The sequence below is a fragment of the Zeus faber genome, assembly GCF_960531495.2.
Source record: "Zeus faber genome assembly, chromosome: 10".
Lineage (NCBI taxonomy): Eukaryota > Metazoa > Chordata > Actinopteri > Zeiformes > Zeidae > Zeus > Zeus faber.
Window position 1 is genome coordinate 19,524,239 of NC_137199.1, and position 14,300 is coordinate 19,538,538.

At 45.4% G+C, this 14,300-nt stretch overlaps 1 protein-coding gene across 1 annotated transcript in view; it reads left to right on the forward strand.

Annotated features, from left to right (window-relative positions):
• Nucleotides 1–14,300, forward strand: part of gria3b (glutamate receptor, ionotropic, AMPA 3b) — an 82,387-nt gene that overhangs the window by 11,749 nt on the left and 56,338 nt on the right. Inside the window, exon 3 of the mRNA XM_080008448.1 lies at nucleotides 8,253–8,492. Within this exon, the coding sequence (XP_079864574.1) occupies nucleotides 8,253–8,492 (240 nt within the window). The remainder of the gene's footprint in view (nucleotides 1–8,252; nucleotides 8,493–14,300) is intronic.

The window sequence follows — 14,300 nt, forward strand, 5'->3', positions numbered from 1 at the left end:
CAGTGTTTTTGTACCTGAAACGTTGCCTCGAATCTCCAACGAGTCAACTGCGGCTGTCACGAGGTTTCATCATTCAGACGCGTCTTCATGAGCTATTTGCTTAATGTTTTTGATCCGAATGAGGGCTTCATCCCAGTGTTTCCTTTTTAAAGACATCTGCCGTGAAGTACTGCGGTGAACTGTTTTTTTTTTAACAATGCAGCGGTGCTTAGCCTCTTTTGCCGGGCTGTTTGATGTGAAGCCAGCGCCCCAGACCACTTCTGACAGCGGCAGACTGAGCATTTGCTTTTGTGCTCTGACATGTTGAACTCTGCCTCACTCGTGTCTTTGCCAGCTTTCCTCAGTTCCCTGCCCACCCCCCAGCTCTCAGCATGAAGATGGTGATTAGGCCGTGTATCCGAACACATGGGCATCCCTTCAATGGCCATCCCTGCTAATGCAGCGGCACAATCCTCACCTCTCCTGATCTGTGCTCCCAACTTGTGTCCTTCCTTCGAGCTCTATTCTCCTTCCCTCCCCCATATATTCATCTGCAAACAGCATGCACAGGGCCTGCAGTGCTGATTGGGAGGATTAGTGGTATGTGAGGTACTTTGTCACCAGCTTTCAGGGAAATCCAATTACCACATATTCTAAGCCTTACATGATTCATACCCTTTTGAATCCTGCTTAAAAATACATACAGTACAACCATATTCGAGCTGTCCATGTCGAGCAACTGTCATTTCTGTGCAGTGAAAGATACTATCAGGTTAAGACGCTTTTCAGGTGAGAGCAGTGATCTTATAAGGCTAACGCTGTCCGGTAGCTCTCCTCCTGCCACTGCATTGCAGCAAATAGCGGACAAAATGATCCAGTCAATGAAGGGATTGGTGTTTGCTCAATGTAATGGGCTTGGATCTCAGAGCACGGAGGAGGTGAAGCAAGTGCCTGGGGTTTCTTGCCGCTATCTTATAGCGAAGATAGTGTTTAATTGCTTGCAGGGTGTTCTGGCACACTGTCAAGGAAATGTCATGCGCTGGACGTGGCCACGTATGCATGAGGAGATTACTGCTGAGCTTGCTCGCTGTCTCAATTATGTATCAATTAAATCCAATCAAATTGAATTCCTTTTGAGACTTTAAGCAAGCTGTCCTATCTTGCATCTATCATCAATGCAGGGCGTTATCGGGGCTTTTGAAGAAGCCAATATATGGAATGTTTGAGGAATAATCTTGTTCAGACACCTCATCCTGTTCACTTGACACAATCGTTGCCCATAAGCTCTGATAATTAGAAGGTCTATGGCTTGTATAATATAGAAAGGACATAGCGTGCTTACAAAACATGGTGGTCCCTCGAAGGGGTGCAGCGCAATACTTTTTGTCCCAACTACCGACGATAAGTTTTACCTTTAACGTGAAAAAAATCTTTCAAAATCTCATGGATTTGAGGGCCATCAAGTGCCTCTGACGTTGTCCGCTGGCCATTCTCGGGTGGAAAGGACAACAAGTACACATGTTTGAAGGAGAGAAGGAGAGGGTGACATTATAGAGCAGCGATTATAGACGGCAGAAATGATAGAGAAAGACAAAAAATGGACACTGGACAGAGGAGATTCAGAGAAGATCTCTAACCAATTTGATGTGGCTAACTATTTAGCTTCTCATCCAGTGTGTATTTAGAGCTTTATATGCAAGACTATTATGCCACTATATGAACCTCATGGACCTTCACCATGCAATTTTAATGTCTTGTTAGAAGAGTCAAGTCCTCGGCCAAGATGACAGGTCTGCTGAATTAACACAGCGGCATATGGCTCAGGAAGGTGACTTACCCTCCACGACTTCCTGTCCGTTTTGACCTAAACCTCGTGCATTCCCTTGTGTCTGCCTTGCGTATTTGCGGTTTTAATGCCACAAATACGTGAATATCAGATGTACTCATAAATGAGCGTCACAACACCTAGTGTTAACGAGGAAACATGATTACATTCAGTGTAACTCCAATGAACGTCAACACCTGACCTCTCCTTCCAATGCCAAAACACCACCGAGTTGCTTTCAGTCGAGCAGTGTTAACGGTGGGCCGTCCACCCACACACACATCCGAATGGGACGATTACTATTCCTGGAGTTGGTTCGGTTGATTCGATCTTGCGTCTCGGATGCATTAACCTGGATTTTCTGCGCTTTTGTGCGTGATCGTGTTAGAGGTTAATTCCAGGTATGAACCAGGGCTTGAATATACAGTATATCCGACATGCGATTTATTTCTCAGAATTGACACGATCGGATGTCACACGTTTATAATTCGTAAATATATCACTCTTGCGACGAACGCACTGCAATGGTATTTGAAAAACAACTCTCCTCGCGTGTAAAGTTGACTTTAATGTCTTATTTTGTCTGAATTTTTAAGAAGCGGCCTATTCCATTTGGGCTCGCAACACAATTAGAATTGCCTGACCTTGATCTATGGTCCGTGCATATGGAGAATGGGAGGCGAGATGTAAAATATATATCGTGTGGGCAAAAGAGAAGCAATGATTAGAGCCAAGGACGATTACTCTAGATCTGTCCAATGAGGTAGAGGAAGCCACAGAGGCTCAGCTCCTCACTGAAAAGTGTGTGTGTGTGTGTGTGTGTGGGGGGGGGTCTCGAGATTAACCAGCTTTGGTGGTGGTGGGGGAGCCCTGAGGCCAGCCTCCACACTCTCAAAGTCATCCATCACACCCCAGCAGACAAACACACTCACTTGAAAATTGCATAGTGCGTTCACACAGAAACCCTTTCAAACCTGGATATGTGGAGCCATGCAGTGCGCTCCCATGCTCAATAATGGAGTGGGTGTTCCTTTTCTCCGATATAATATCAAAAAAAATCCTACATGGCAGTTAATCCCAAAACCCATGAGGTACGGCGTGAGGCCATCGCAAATCTATGCGAGGGACGGCGAGCCGGCCTCAAACGCCAATTATTTTTTACAGGAGATAACAAAGGCGATCAATGTCAATTATTTTGTTGTTGTTGTTGTTGTTGTTGCTCTCTACCTTGGAAAGCTGCACTATTTTTAAAGGTGATGGGTGACATGGACAATCCAGTGGCGCATGTCGTCTGAAATCCATAGCATCCCTCTCCTCTTTTTGTTGTTCATCTGCGCATCTTCCTTTTCCCGCTTCCGGGACTGTTTAATGAAGCCGATGGCGCGAGTGCACTAACCGGTGGAGGGTGGAAGCCTGATGTTAACGCAGCGGGACCAGAAGCACTTTCCCCTTTCTACGTGACGCGGGAACAGTCGCCGTCGAGGCGTTGTCGAATCCAGCCCTGGCATTTGAGTTGATGGTTTGAAGTGCTTCGCGTCTCTAAATGACAAGAGCTGATGCAATCCCCCCCCGGGCACCTACAAGCTATCTGCCTGTGACAGTGGGACAGGCCTGATCTGGAGTAGTGGGAATGGAAGTCGGGGGGTGGTGAAAGGAAAGAAGCGAGCGGACCTATGAGGATCAGGGGGAGGGAGGGAGCGGGACAAAGGGAAAATAGATGAAGGACAAGCGCCGGGCAGGAGGAACAACGGGTGAAAATAGGCTGCGTGAAGCACCGCCGAGGAAGATAGAATCGCTGGTGACATTTAAGTGTGCCCGGCCCCCCTTTCCCAGGGCCGCTCTGCACTCCAGCCCACGGGCCACAAAACCACCACGGAAGTCCAGATACTTGGAGTGCACGGGAAGGTTTTTTTTTTTTTCTTTTGGAACGGTGCCTCTAGGGTCCCAGCGTATCCCTCTGAACTAGTCTTCCAGAGCAGCCATCTGAAGCGATGCATCAGGAATGTGAGGTCCCCGCAGCCTCGCCGAGTGCCCTGATTAGAGAATGGAGTAAGGACGGCACTCTGTGTGTGTGTGTGTGTGTGTGTGTGTGTGTGTGTGTGAGTGTGTGCGTCTGACCAGTGAGCTGGAGACGGGATGCATGGTTTCCTGCAGAGGCAGGCGCGGAGGGGGAGGATGAGGAGGAGGAGGAGGGGGAGGATGAGGAGGAGGAGGCAGAGGAGGTGGAGAAGGAGGAGGAGGAGGGGGGAGATATTATACAAGCTGCAGAGGAGGGGGGGGGGAAACAGTGGAATTCGAATGAGAAAAAAAAAAAGGAACGGCAAAGAGAGCAGCCTCCCCTAACGTCGCTCTGCGCCCGGTCCTCGGGCACAGAGCCACTCGTCATGATTCCACGCGATTTATGCGCATGTTTGAGGCTAAGTGCGTGCTCCCTGCTTATCCCGGGACTTGTGAGTAAACACGCCTTTGCGAAAATTAAGGGTGACAGACACAGACTCTGTGAATTATACAAAAACGATGCGCCGTGCCTGCGGCCCCTGAGGCGGAATGACCCGCTTTATATCCACCTATGACATTTATTTCAATTTCACTTAATTACCGAGAGGGGACGGTGAGGGCGAGGGCAAGGGGCCCCCGTCCACCTGATATTCATTTATCCGCAACCCCGCTGCCCTCCCCCTCCTCAACTCCCTGCCTCCGCATGAACTGTGAACGCGGAATTCCAGCGGCAATCTCTGCTCCGAATGGCTCCGATGGCGAGGGAGCCACATGACATGACGGGAAAGCGCTCCGAAGAGGGGCCGGGGGGCCGGGTCAAGTAGGCCGCTCAGGTGGCGCGATACCGCCATGCTTGAAGAGAGTGTATGCTTTAGGGAATGAGCAGATGGCTGCGGAAAAAGACAAGGCAGAAAAAGCGAGGCCGGATAGAGAGGTGAGGCTGCGATGAGGCGGCGGTGGTGGTGGTGGTGGTGTGTGTGTGTGTGGTGGGGGGAAGAGTAAGGAATAGAGGTATAGAAAGAGAGGTTAGGGTCGGAGGGCGTTCGAAGTGACGGGAGGCGGGGTGGATAACGTCGAAGTGGAGGGTGCGGGAAGTGGGCGGGAGGAGCAGTTACGCTGGAAAACATAGAGCGGATGAGAAAGGAGGAGGATGGAGTTGGTGTTGAGACGGGAGCATGAAATGAGTCCGGGGGGGTGGGGGGCATCGAAGCTGGAAAAAACTTATCTCTCATTGAAGCTGGTGCTTGTTCAAAGCGCGAGCTAATAAGCAAAAGGACAGCTGAGCTGAGAGAGCGATGCTGCCAAATCTGGTCCCCCCGGACGGGTTCTGTGTCAGTACTGGCCCAAATTAAGAAGGAGAGCACGGAAAGTGGGCCTGGTGGAGAGCTGGAGCGCCTACTGGCGCCCATTCACAGCGCGAGATTGCACCAATCAACCGGCAGCACTCGCTCACAATGCTGCTGTCCATCTGTTGATTTACTTATCAAGAAGCTTTGTGTGCGTGTGCGTGTGCGCACGCGCGCGCGTTTGTGTGTGAGTGTGTGTGCGCGCGTGTGCGTGCTTGTGCACATGCACATGCGTGTGCACGTGTGCATGCATGTGTGTGTGTGCGCGTGTGTTTGCCTCTTTCGTGTGCAGACAAGTACTGTATCTGGGTCTGTGCTCGGCTTTGAGTTGGGAGGGAGCGCTGTCTGCGGTTGGACAGATGGGGCCGGACTTGAAATAAAGAAGACGAACCGAGCAAGACTGAACCATCCCTTGATGTTTTTACTCTCGCAGCGATTGTGCATAAAAAAAAAAAAAGAAAGAAACTCCCCGAAAAGGCTTGCCGTCTTCAGAAGCGTGACTGTGGTGTGTGCGTTCTCTTTGGGAGAGAGATGTAACTAGTCTAACGAACAAAAAAACAATGCTAGAAAACATGAATCTGAATAATTACATTAGAAGATCAGAATAAGAATCTGTGTATTCGGCCAAGTACATTTTCATGCGGAAGGAATTTGCCTCAGAGAGGATATTTTTTATGCAATTGGCGTAAAAATACATAAGTCTAAAAAAAGAAAGAAAATAAACAAATATACAAAAATATTCAGATTATACAAAATGTGGTTTTATTCACATGATAAATAAGGCTGTGGCAGGGGCTAATTGGACGGTTGCCAGTGGGTATAAATATAATTATAGATGGGTCATTTCTGTGCAGATGTGATGCCTACAAAACAAAGATATTCTTCATCTTAAATACAGACAGGAATAACTATGGATGAGTACATCAAAATGATTACGAGTAGTTTCTACATTCTACGTTATTGCATGTTATTACAATTATTATGTTATTTCAATGTTATTGCTATATCACAATACTTCAAATCAAATTTGTACCTATTGTGGAAATGAGAGGTCCTCCCCTTTTGTTGTGGTTCCATTGCCATTTTATAGTGTGCGTGTGTGTGTGTGTGTGTGTGTGTGTGTGTGTGTGTGATGAGGACCCTCACGTCGGCAAATTGTCCTCAGACCGTCATTAACAACCTCCCAGGCCGCGGTGGTATTAAGAACCGCCTCGTTGCCTGAGCACCGCGCATCCCGTCCCCCCCGTACGTAAATCTGGGCAGCCGGCGACACATTAAGACGTCGTGAGAAGACGTTATTGAATGCGTCTCCGCCGCCCTCCGGGGCATTCCGGTGTCGCACGGCTCCGAATGTTATTCGGCGGCTCGAGGAACGCTTGATTACCGAACGTGCGAGAGAAGTCGGGGGAAAACATGGTAACAGCCAGTAACGGCGGAGGGCGAGCCAAACCCCCCTGCAGCGGATTGGTTCTCACTTCAGTGACTTTTGATTGGTTGAAATCTGTCCCTGACACCTTTGCGCTGTTGCATTAAAGTACAAGGCAAGTAAACAGTGATAAATTATATCACATGCGTGTTTGCCACGCTGATAAAGACGGATGCATGTATAACTGTGCGTCTCATGCCCCAAATTGGCTGTTATGGATTCTTTACTGTGGACTGATTAAGTTTAGGATTGTTTGGTGTGACCGCATGCGTGTGTGTGTGTGTGTGTGTGCGACGTCTCGCGTTCACCGTATTTTTCGTGACATCCTGCAAAGATGGCCGCTTCCCACAGAGCCGAGCCGTGCTTCACCGAGCAGGGCATGGGTGGTGAGTGAGCGTTGGAGTTAACGAATAACAAGGGGAACCGGAAACAGGTTTCAACGTCAAAGGCGCGCCAACGTGGACGCGCGGACCCCCGGGTGGATCCGGATGTGCCGTGAGCCGGTCGACGGCCCGGTTCTGAAGTGGGCCGCGGGTCGACTGAAGCTTAGCTGCTCGTTCTGTTCCAGTGTGAACGAAGCAGCTGCGGAAGACTGATCACTGATCCTACGTTGCAAGTCGTGCTACTTTCACGTCGTTGAAGCGGCGGGAGAACGATTCTCCCTCGGGCTCTATCTCTCTCTCTCTCTCTCTCTCTGTCTTTCTTTCTCGCCCTGACGCCGTCTCGCCCCACACTCACTTTTCCCTCTCACGAGACTTGTGAAGCGCCTGCGGTAACCGCTGCATTAAGGGCCATTACAATATTATGTATATCACTGTACTATATCAGAATCACAACCTATTAGATATTATTATACCTCAACGCCGTGAAGTAACACAAATACTTAGCATTCCCTGATCTTTCATTAAATACATCTATTTGAAGGTAAGCAGCGCCACTTTTGGAATCAGAATCAGAATTGGTTTTATTTTCTTATTCTTTTATTTTCGCCAGGTACATTGACATGTGCTGTACGAGGAATTTCTTATGCTCAGGTTTGGTACACTTCAGCACAGACCATGAGCGTTAAAAACGGTAATAATTAACAGTCAGGAAAAAAGTAAATAAAAAAAAAAATAAAAGTATATAAATAAATAAAATGAAAATGTCAGATATATATTTATAATAATATCTATACGATATATATAATTTGTATGTATACAAATTGCCAAACGATGATGTTTGAGATGTTCTTTTACTGAATTGGCTTATTTTAATCTATAATGGAAAATTAATGTCTATATTGCACATGTGTTAAGAACGATATCAGATTGCACCGTTCCGTATTAAAATGTATTCATCCCTGAATCGTATTGTAGCCCCTGTCTTATAAGGGAGAGATGCACACCTCCTAATAAATACGTTTCTTATACGGAAACTTATTTATTAGGGGTGTGCACCTCTCTCATCGCAAACATGGTCTTGGAAATAAACATCATCAGGTGCATTTACATATTTACATACACACTAACCATACAAACTGCTTTTGCTTTTACCCAGGGGACTTATGGACTTGTGTGTGTGTGTGTGTGTGTGTGTGTGTGTGTGTGTGTGTGTGTGTGTGTGTGTTTGTGTTTGTGCCTTCTCTCTGACAAATACCTTAATGGTCCTGCCCTCTTGCCCTCTGCTTTGTCTGCAGTTTGCTCCCAGTTCTCCCGCGGAGTGTACGCCATCTTCGGCTTCTACGACAAGAAGTCCATGAACACCCTGACCTCCTTCTGTGGCGCATTGCACACCTCCTTCGTCACGCCCAGTTACCCTACCGATAATGAGGTGCAGTTTGTCATCCAGATGCGCCCCGCTCTCCGAGGTGCCGTCCTCAGCCTGCTCTCTCATTACAAATGGCAGAAGTTTGTCTACCTGTACGACACTGACCGAGGTAGGTGACACCGCCTGGCCTACGTCACCACTGCGTGTGGCCTGTGGCTTGAATTACACAACACACAACCCAGGCGCATGGTGAGATCTCAAAAGTAGCATTTGCCTGAGGTTCAACTTTCAATCCTTTCTGAAAAGACCATGTAGAGGTTTGATTCATCGATTTTAAGGAAAGCGTTTTGAGCTTATTGAAATAACCACTCGCTAATAACAGTTGCAGTAAAACTCGACTGGTGGCACTCAGAGATGTCAGCTCTTACGAGGCATAACCATTGAATCCTTGTTTTGCTAAGTTTGTCCGTGCCAGGTTAATCTTCCGTTTAATCATGTTCATGGCCATCTGATGCAGGCATATATGATCCACCGCAGACTTTAGGTACATTTGGTGGCTTTTGACCTTTTTTTCACATAATTTGAAAGTGAAGAATCAGAGCTTCAAAACAAGGTGTCACTTGTGCAAATCAAGCAAATATTTTCAAAGCTATGACTTGTTCATGACAAGGGTGTGGCAAACTGTGTATCTCAGATTAACACCTTCGAATGCAAATGTTGGAGGACCAACAGAGCCGCATGGCTACTTGTCACATGGCCACTTGATCACAACCGCGAGACTGAAACGGTTTCTTCGGAAATCACTCTCTACCCGTGGGCTTTGCTCATTGTGTTGTATCAATGAGTGGCTTGCGTCGTTCTGAAATGACACGCCATTGTTGACGGGAGACAGCGGTAGAATGTGACAGAATCATGTTTTTGACATTCTGTCAACACATGCAAGTGTTCATTGCTCTGATTAGTAATGAACAGATGAAGGAGCTCATTACATTTGAATATAATAATAATAATAATAATAATAATAATAATAATAATAATAATTAAAATAATCCGTCCTCTTAAAGCAGTACTAGGAGGGATGTTCAATTTCTTCAAGAACACCTGGGATTATTGGAGAACACCAATATTTTGTTGTTTACAGAGCGGAAAACATTTTATAGATCTCAAAAGTAGAAAAAAGGGCTTTTGAGGACGCGGGTATAGGTGGCTCACCTTCTCTGCTGTGAAGTGCACAGCGTCTCAAAGGGCTTGTGTTTGTGTGCTCATTATGGAGCGGTCCTGACCTGCAGAAATGCTTGGAGCAATGTGTCTTCTCTGCCCCGTCCTCTCTGCTCACTGTTTTAGTCTTCTCTTTCCTCTCTCGCCGATCCTCTATCCGCCACAGTCCGAGGAAAATTATGGCGTGAGCGCTTTAGTGCAGGGTCCTCAGTCGCCGCTTCTCCACGCCTTTGACGGTCCAGAGCTGAGGGCCTAAATCCGCAGCTTGAAGATAATATGTGGTTAATTAGGGTCAATTTTAGTGGAGCACTCGTTGGAGCTCCCCTGTGAACACGCGCAGCCTACATGTCCTTCAGCTTCCACCACGGCCGCCTGGCCACCATTTCCCATCCTGATACAATAAGTCTCTTATCTGGGAGGTGAAAATGTCCATAGCAGAAAAGGGGGCCATAGAAGGATGGACAGAGGAAGGAAAAAAATCGAAGAATATAACAGAGATGGCGAAGAGAGAGGGGCCAAAAACTCTGCAGAGAGAGAGAGAAGAGTGATGGAAGTAGAAAACAGAAAGTGGGGAAGACATAAAGAGAGACAGAAAAGCCGGGCGAAAACAAGCAAACTGATTAAATCGGTCCAGCAATAAGGCCAGAGACACATTTGATGTACTGCCGTCTTCCTGTGTACTGGCAAACTTTATTTTCCCGCTGTGTTGTGAACCGTTCCCTCATTGAGTCCTGTGCCAAGCCCTTCCTGCCTTTTTTTTTTTTTTTGGTATTTATTCCTGCAGGTGGTAACAGGATCACTTATTAGAGCGAGGACATTGGCCCCAGGAGGGGATTAAAGTCGTTTATTGATGCACTCCATCCAGCAAGTTGGGGGGGGCTCTGACACTTGGCTCATCAAGCAGACAGATGTGTCGGAGAAGCGCTCTGTCCGCTTATCAGGTAGCCAGGCTCCCCTGGCAATATGGACAGCATCTGCCTCGCACCTCAGTGTGACGAGAATGGGAAAAAAAACATCTTGTGGGATTTTTTGTTTCTTTATCTTAAGTCTATTGAAATTGACGACGGCTTAAGGCTACCCTTTCGACTGTAGTTAAAAATGTATATGTAAGTTGTCCTTAAGCTGGTTCTACAGCCTTTGAAAGCTCCGGAACAACTCCTGAATCAATAGTGATTTTCATTAGCCATTTTCAGTTCTTTATAATAGACAGTGTAAAGATATATGGTTTACTGTAAGTTTATTATTTAAAGCAGCATAATGTAACTTTTGGTATTTGGGATTTGACGCTCCTACAGTTTCTGAGCGCAATCGCACTTTTTTCACCCCTGTTATAAAACTTGCTCCAAAAGTAATTGATTTTACCGGACAAATTTGAGCCTTATTGGTCACGTTTCAATAACAGTCCATGTTACAAACGCAGATGTAACGTACACCTAGGGTGCCGCGCCCCTCACACGGCCCTCGCCACTTCCCTCCCCGCGGGGGATGCCATCCTCCATATTACAAATCAGTGTTCCATCAAAAAGATTTTGAAGTTGTCACGCGTTGCTTTAAATCTGAATTGGTATTATGAGAAAAGTTATTTGCTCGCGGAGAAGTACTTGCCTCGCCTTGTACATCTTGACAGCTATCTCTTTCTAACTGTGTGCAGGAAGGTTTTCTTTGCCTATACGAGTGATGAGACAAAATGTAACACCGATATGTTTCATTTCAATAAATTAATAAACATGGACATCTCTGGCCGTGCCATGTGACACAAGGCCCCTCTGCAAGTTATTGCTTCCTCAAATGCTTTTTGCCGTTTAATTTGCATGTGTGTGTTTGATGAAACCATTGATGCAGACAATATAGTAGGCAAATTTGCAATTATTCTCCAAACCCCTCCACCCCCGTTAGACAGGAAAGACCGGGCTACACAAAACCACTCATCACTCGTTGTCTTCCACTGAGGGTTTTATTCTGCCAATAGAATAGATTAATTACGGCCATGAAGCGGATTTGGCTAATTCATTGGGCTGGTAAAAAATGCTTTTAGGCCCTAGCTTTCAATAAGAGAAGAATCATCCATATGCTCCAGGCTCTGACGTATCAAAGGAAAATGGGGGTAAATTTGTACACTAAACGCCAATGTCAGAGTGCCATTTGAAAGCAGTCGTGGTGATGAAAGAGATAGCGGCAAATGGAGCCTCCATTGAAATTGTTTGATTGAGTTCATGAGTCACTACTCTGGCATATGGAAGGTAGTGTATGGAGAGGGCAATAGTCTCAGTGTGTGCACAGTGGTATATGCATGTGTGCATGTGTGTGTACTGTATTTTTCAGGCTAACTCCACAAATACATATGAAAAGGAGTATAGAAAAACCATGCACTGCCCTCTTGAATTACCGTCAAAAAAAAACCCAGACTAAGGAGACGGGAATTGCCAATCTGCGTTACGGTCGAACATTACGTCGACCGAAACCTCGACTCCGTCATTCTCGGCGCAATTCTTTGACCTCAGAGAGGGAATATTATTCTTATATTTCTTTCATTGTATCAGCAGAAGAATCCCCCTCCTTTAAAAGTCAGCGCCGGACGGGGTTGAAGTGAGATGGATCTTGCCCTTTCCGTCCTGGCGGTCAGGTATGGGCAGATAATTGCCAGGCCGGTGCAGCAGAGACGGATGATTACAGGCTTTATTGTCTCTCCCAGGCACAATCAACCCTGATTCAGCAATCTCACCTCCACTTGATTTATGAGTCCCTCTGTTTTTTTTTCACTTGTTCCCTCTCGCTTACCCTTTCTACTTCCACCGCTCCACTGTTCCTGTCTCACCCCCCCTCCCACACCCCCGCCCCCGCCCCATATACAGTAGTCTTCAATTGGGTTCTTGGTTACCTTTTTTACCCCCTCCCGACCTCACCCTGTACTCTGGCCGTCGCTGTTGGCTGTCATGTGATTATCTGTCCTGTAGTGGTACTCGGGTGGCCATTGACAGATTGTGAAACAAATCTTAAACAACCAGGGCTAGGGCCGCTTATATGAGACTAGATATCGTCTGGGGTTTTGGTTATTGTAATATTGCCATATAGTTATATTAATATAATATATTAATATATGATATTAATATTATAATATATTATAATTAATTCTTATATTTATTATTCATTTATTATATTTATTTATTATTATTATTATTATTATTATATTTATTATTATTATTATTATTATTTATATTATTATTATTATTATTATTATTATTATTATTATTTATATTATGATTTATAATATAATATTGCATATTACTTTGAATATCTTATGAAGGCACAGATAGTCATTATTGATATTGATAATATTAATTATAATTGTGATCTTGCCCCCCCATTTAATCCTCCTGACACAATCCAGCTATTCTTCCTCCATAGCCAGTAAAACTGAAATAAAAACATATCTCCATGAAGAATTCCGAGCAGCTTCCCATCTCTCTTGGAGAACACTCGTATGCTCCATTGACATTTCGTGAATGGCAATTTGGAGAGAGCGATACCGGTGGCATTTGTTGGTGAGACCTTGAGCTGGCATCCATTTAGTGGCACCCCGGTGGTTTGACTCACCAGGGTTTTAGGCTGTCTGAAAATATCGACGCAGTCTCCGGCCCTACGTGCTCCAAAAGAGGTGGCAACAAATTAAGAACGATGCCAGCCGTCATGTCGTGTCCCCCTCTTCCTCTTTACAGATGAAAATCAATATTCTCTGTAGGATACAGTACAATCCTGCAAATAGCCACAACGTCTTTGACGGTTGATGTGTTTGTTCCATCTCCAAAACCCATTTCCATTATTTCGATATGTTTTCATGCCTTTCACAGTTGTTCTTAATGCTCACGCCCTTTTCTGGAAGTTGCAGTTTGAAGGACCAGTGATGCTGGCTTAGATCAATTCTTCCTTAGTTATTTTACAGCTTATGCATTATATGCAGCTTATGTCTTCTGTTAGGTCTTACCCAGGTAGTAGCCACCATAATGAATATATATTTTGGGTTATGTTTAGATGGATGATTTAGTGTATCTCATAATACTGTACTTTAATGTATTATTGAGAGTTATACTACACCTTAGTGTGTGTTCTACCTTCGTCCTTGAGTCAATGACCCAGACGTTCAATACAACCTGTTCTTCACTAATTATATACAATATAAATATAAAATCTCGCTGTCATTTGCTCTTACTCCGTGGCAATCTATGCGTTCATCGAGGCACAACCTTAAGGCCATCTCCTCACCCTCCAATGTCCAGCTCAGCAGATTTAATGATTCGTTAACGCTCGCCAGTGCTTTATAATTAGGAAGAAATTAACTTCTAATCACATGCCCTTCAATCGGCCTTCCCATCTGGAGGTGCTTTTGACGACGATAAAGGAATTCAAGACGTTTATACGGTAAAACTTGGTACGGAAAAAATGCTCAAATTGTATTTTAAAAGTGTTAAGGTCTAAATATACAGTATACACTGTATAATGGACGTGCACGTTGATGGTTTACAAATTCCCACCCATGTATTATAAATGCAACGCAGAGCCATGTTTGTCATACTGTCCACACGAGACAAGCACCTCTTATTAGGGCTGTGGTTTATATCTATAATTACATTGTTTGGCAAACATAAATTGTTTGCCGTATAAGTAGCAAGGGCTTGTAAAAATGAGATTCAGGTACACATGTCCCAACCCCGAACAGCCTCAATTAATTATCACGTTCAAGAGACACATCAATTGAAGACCA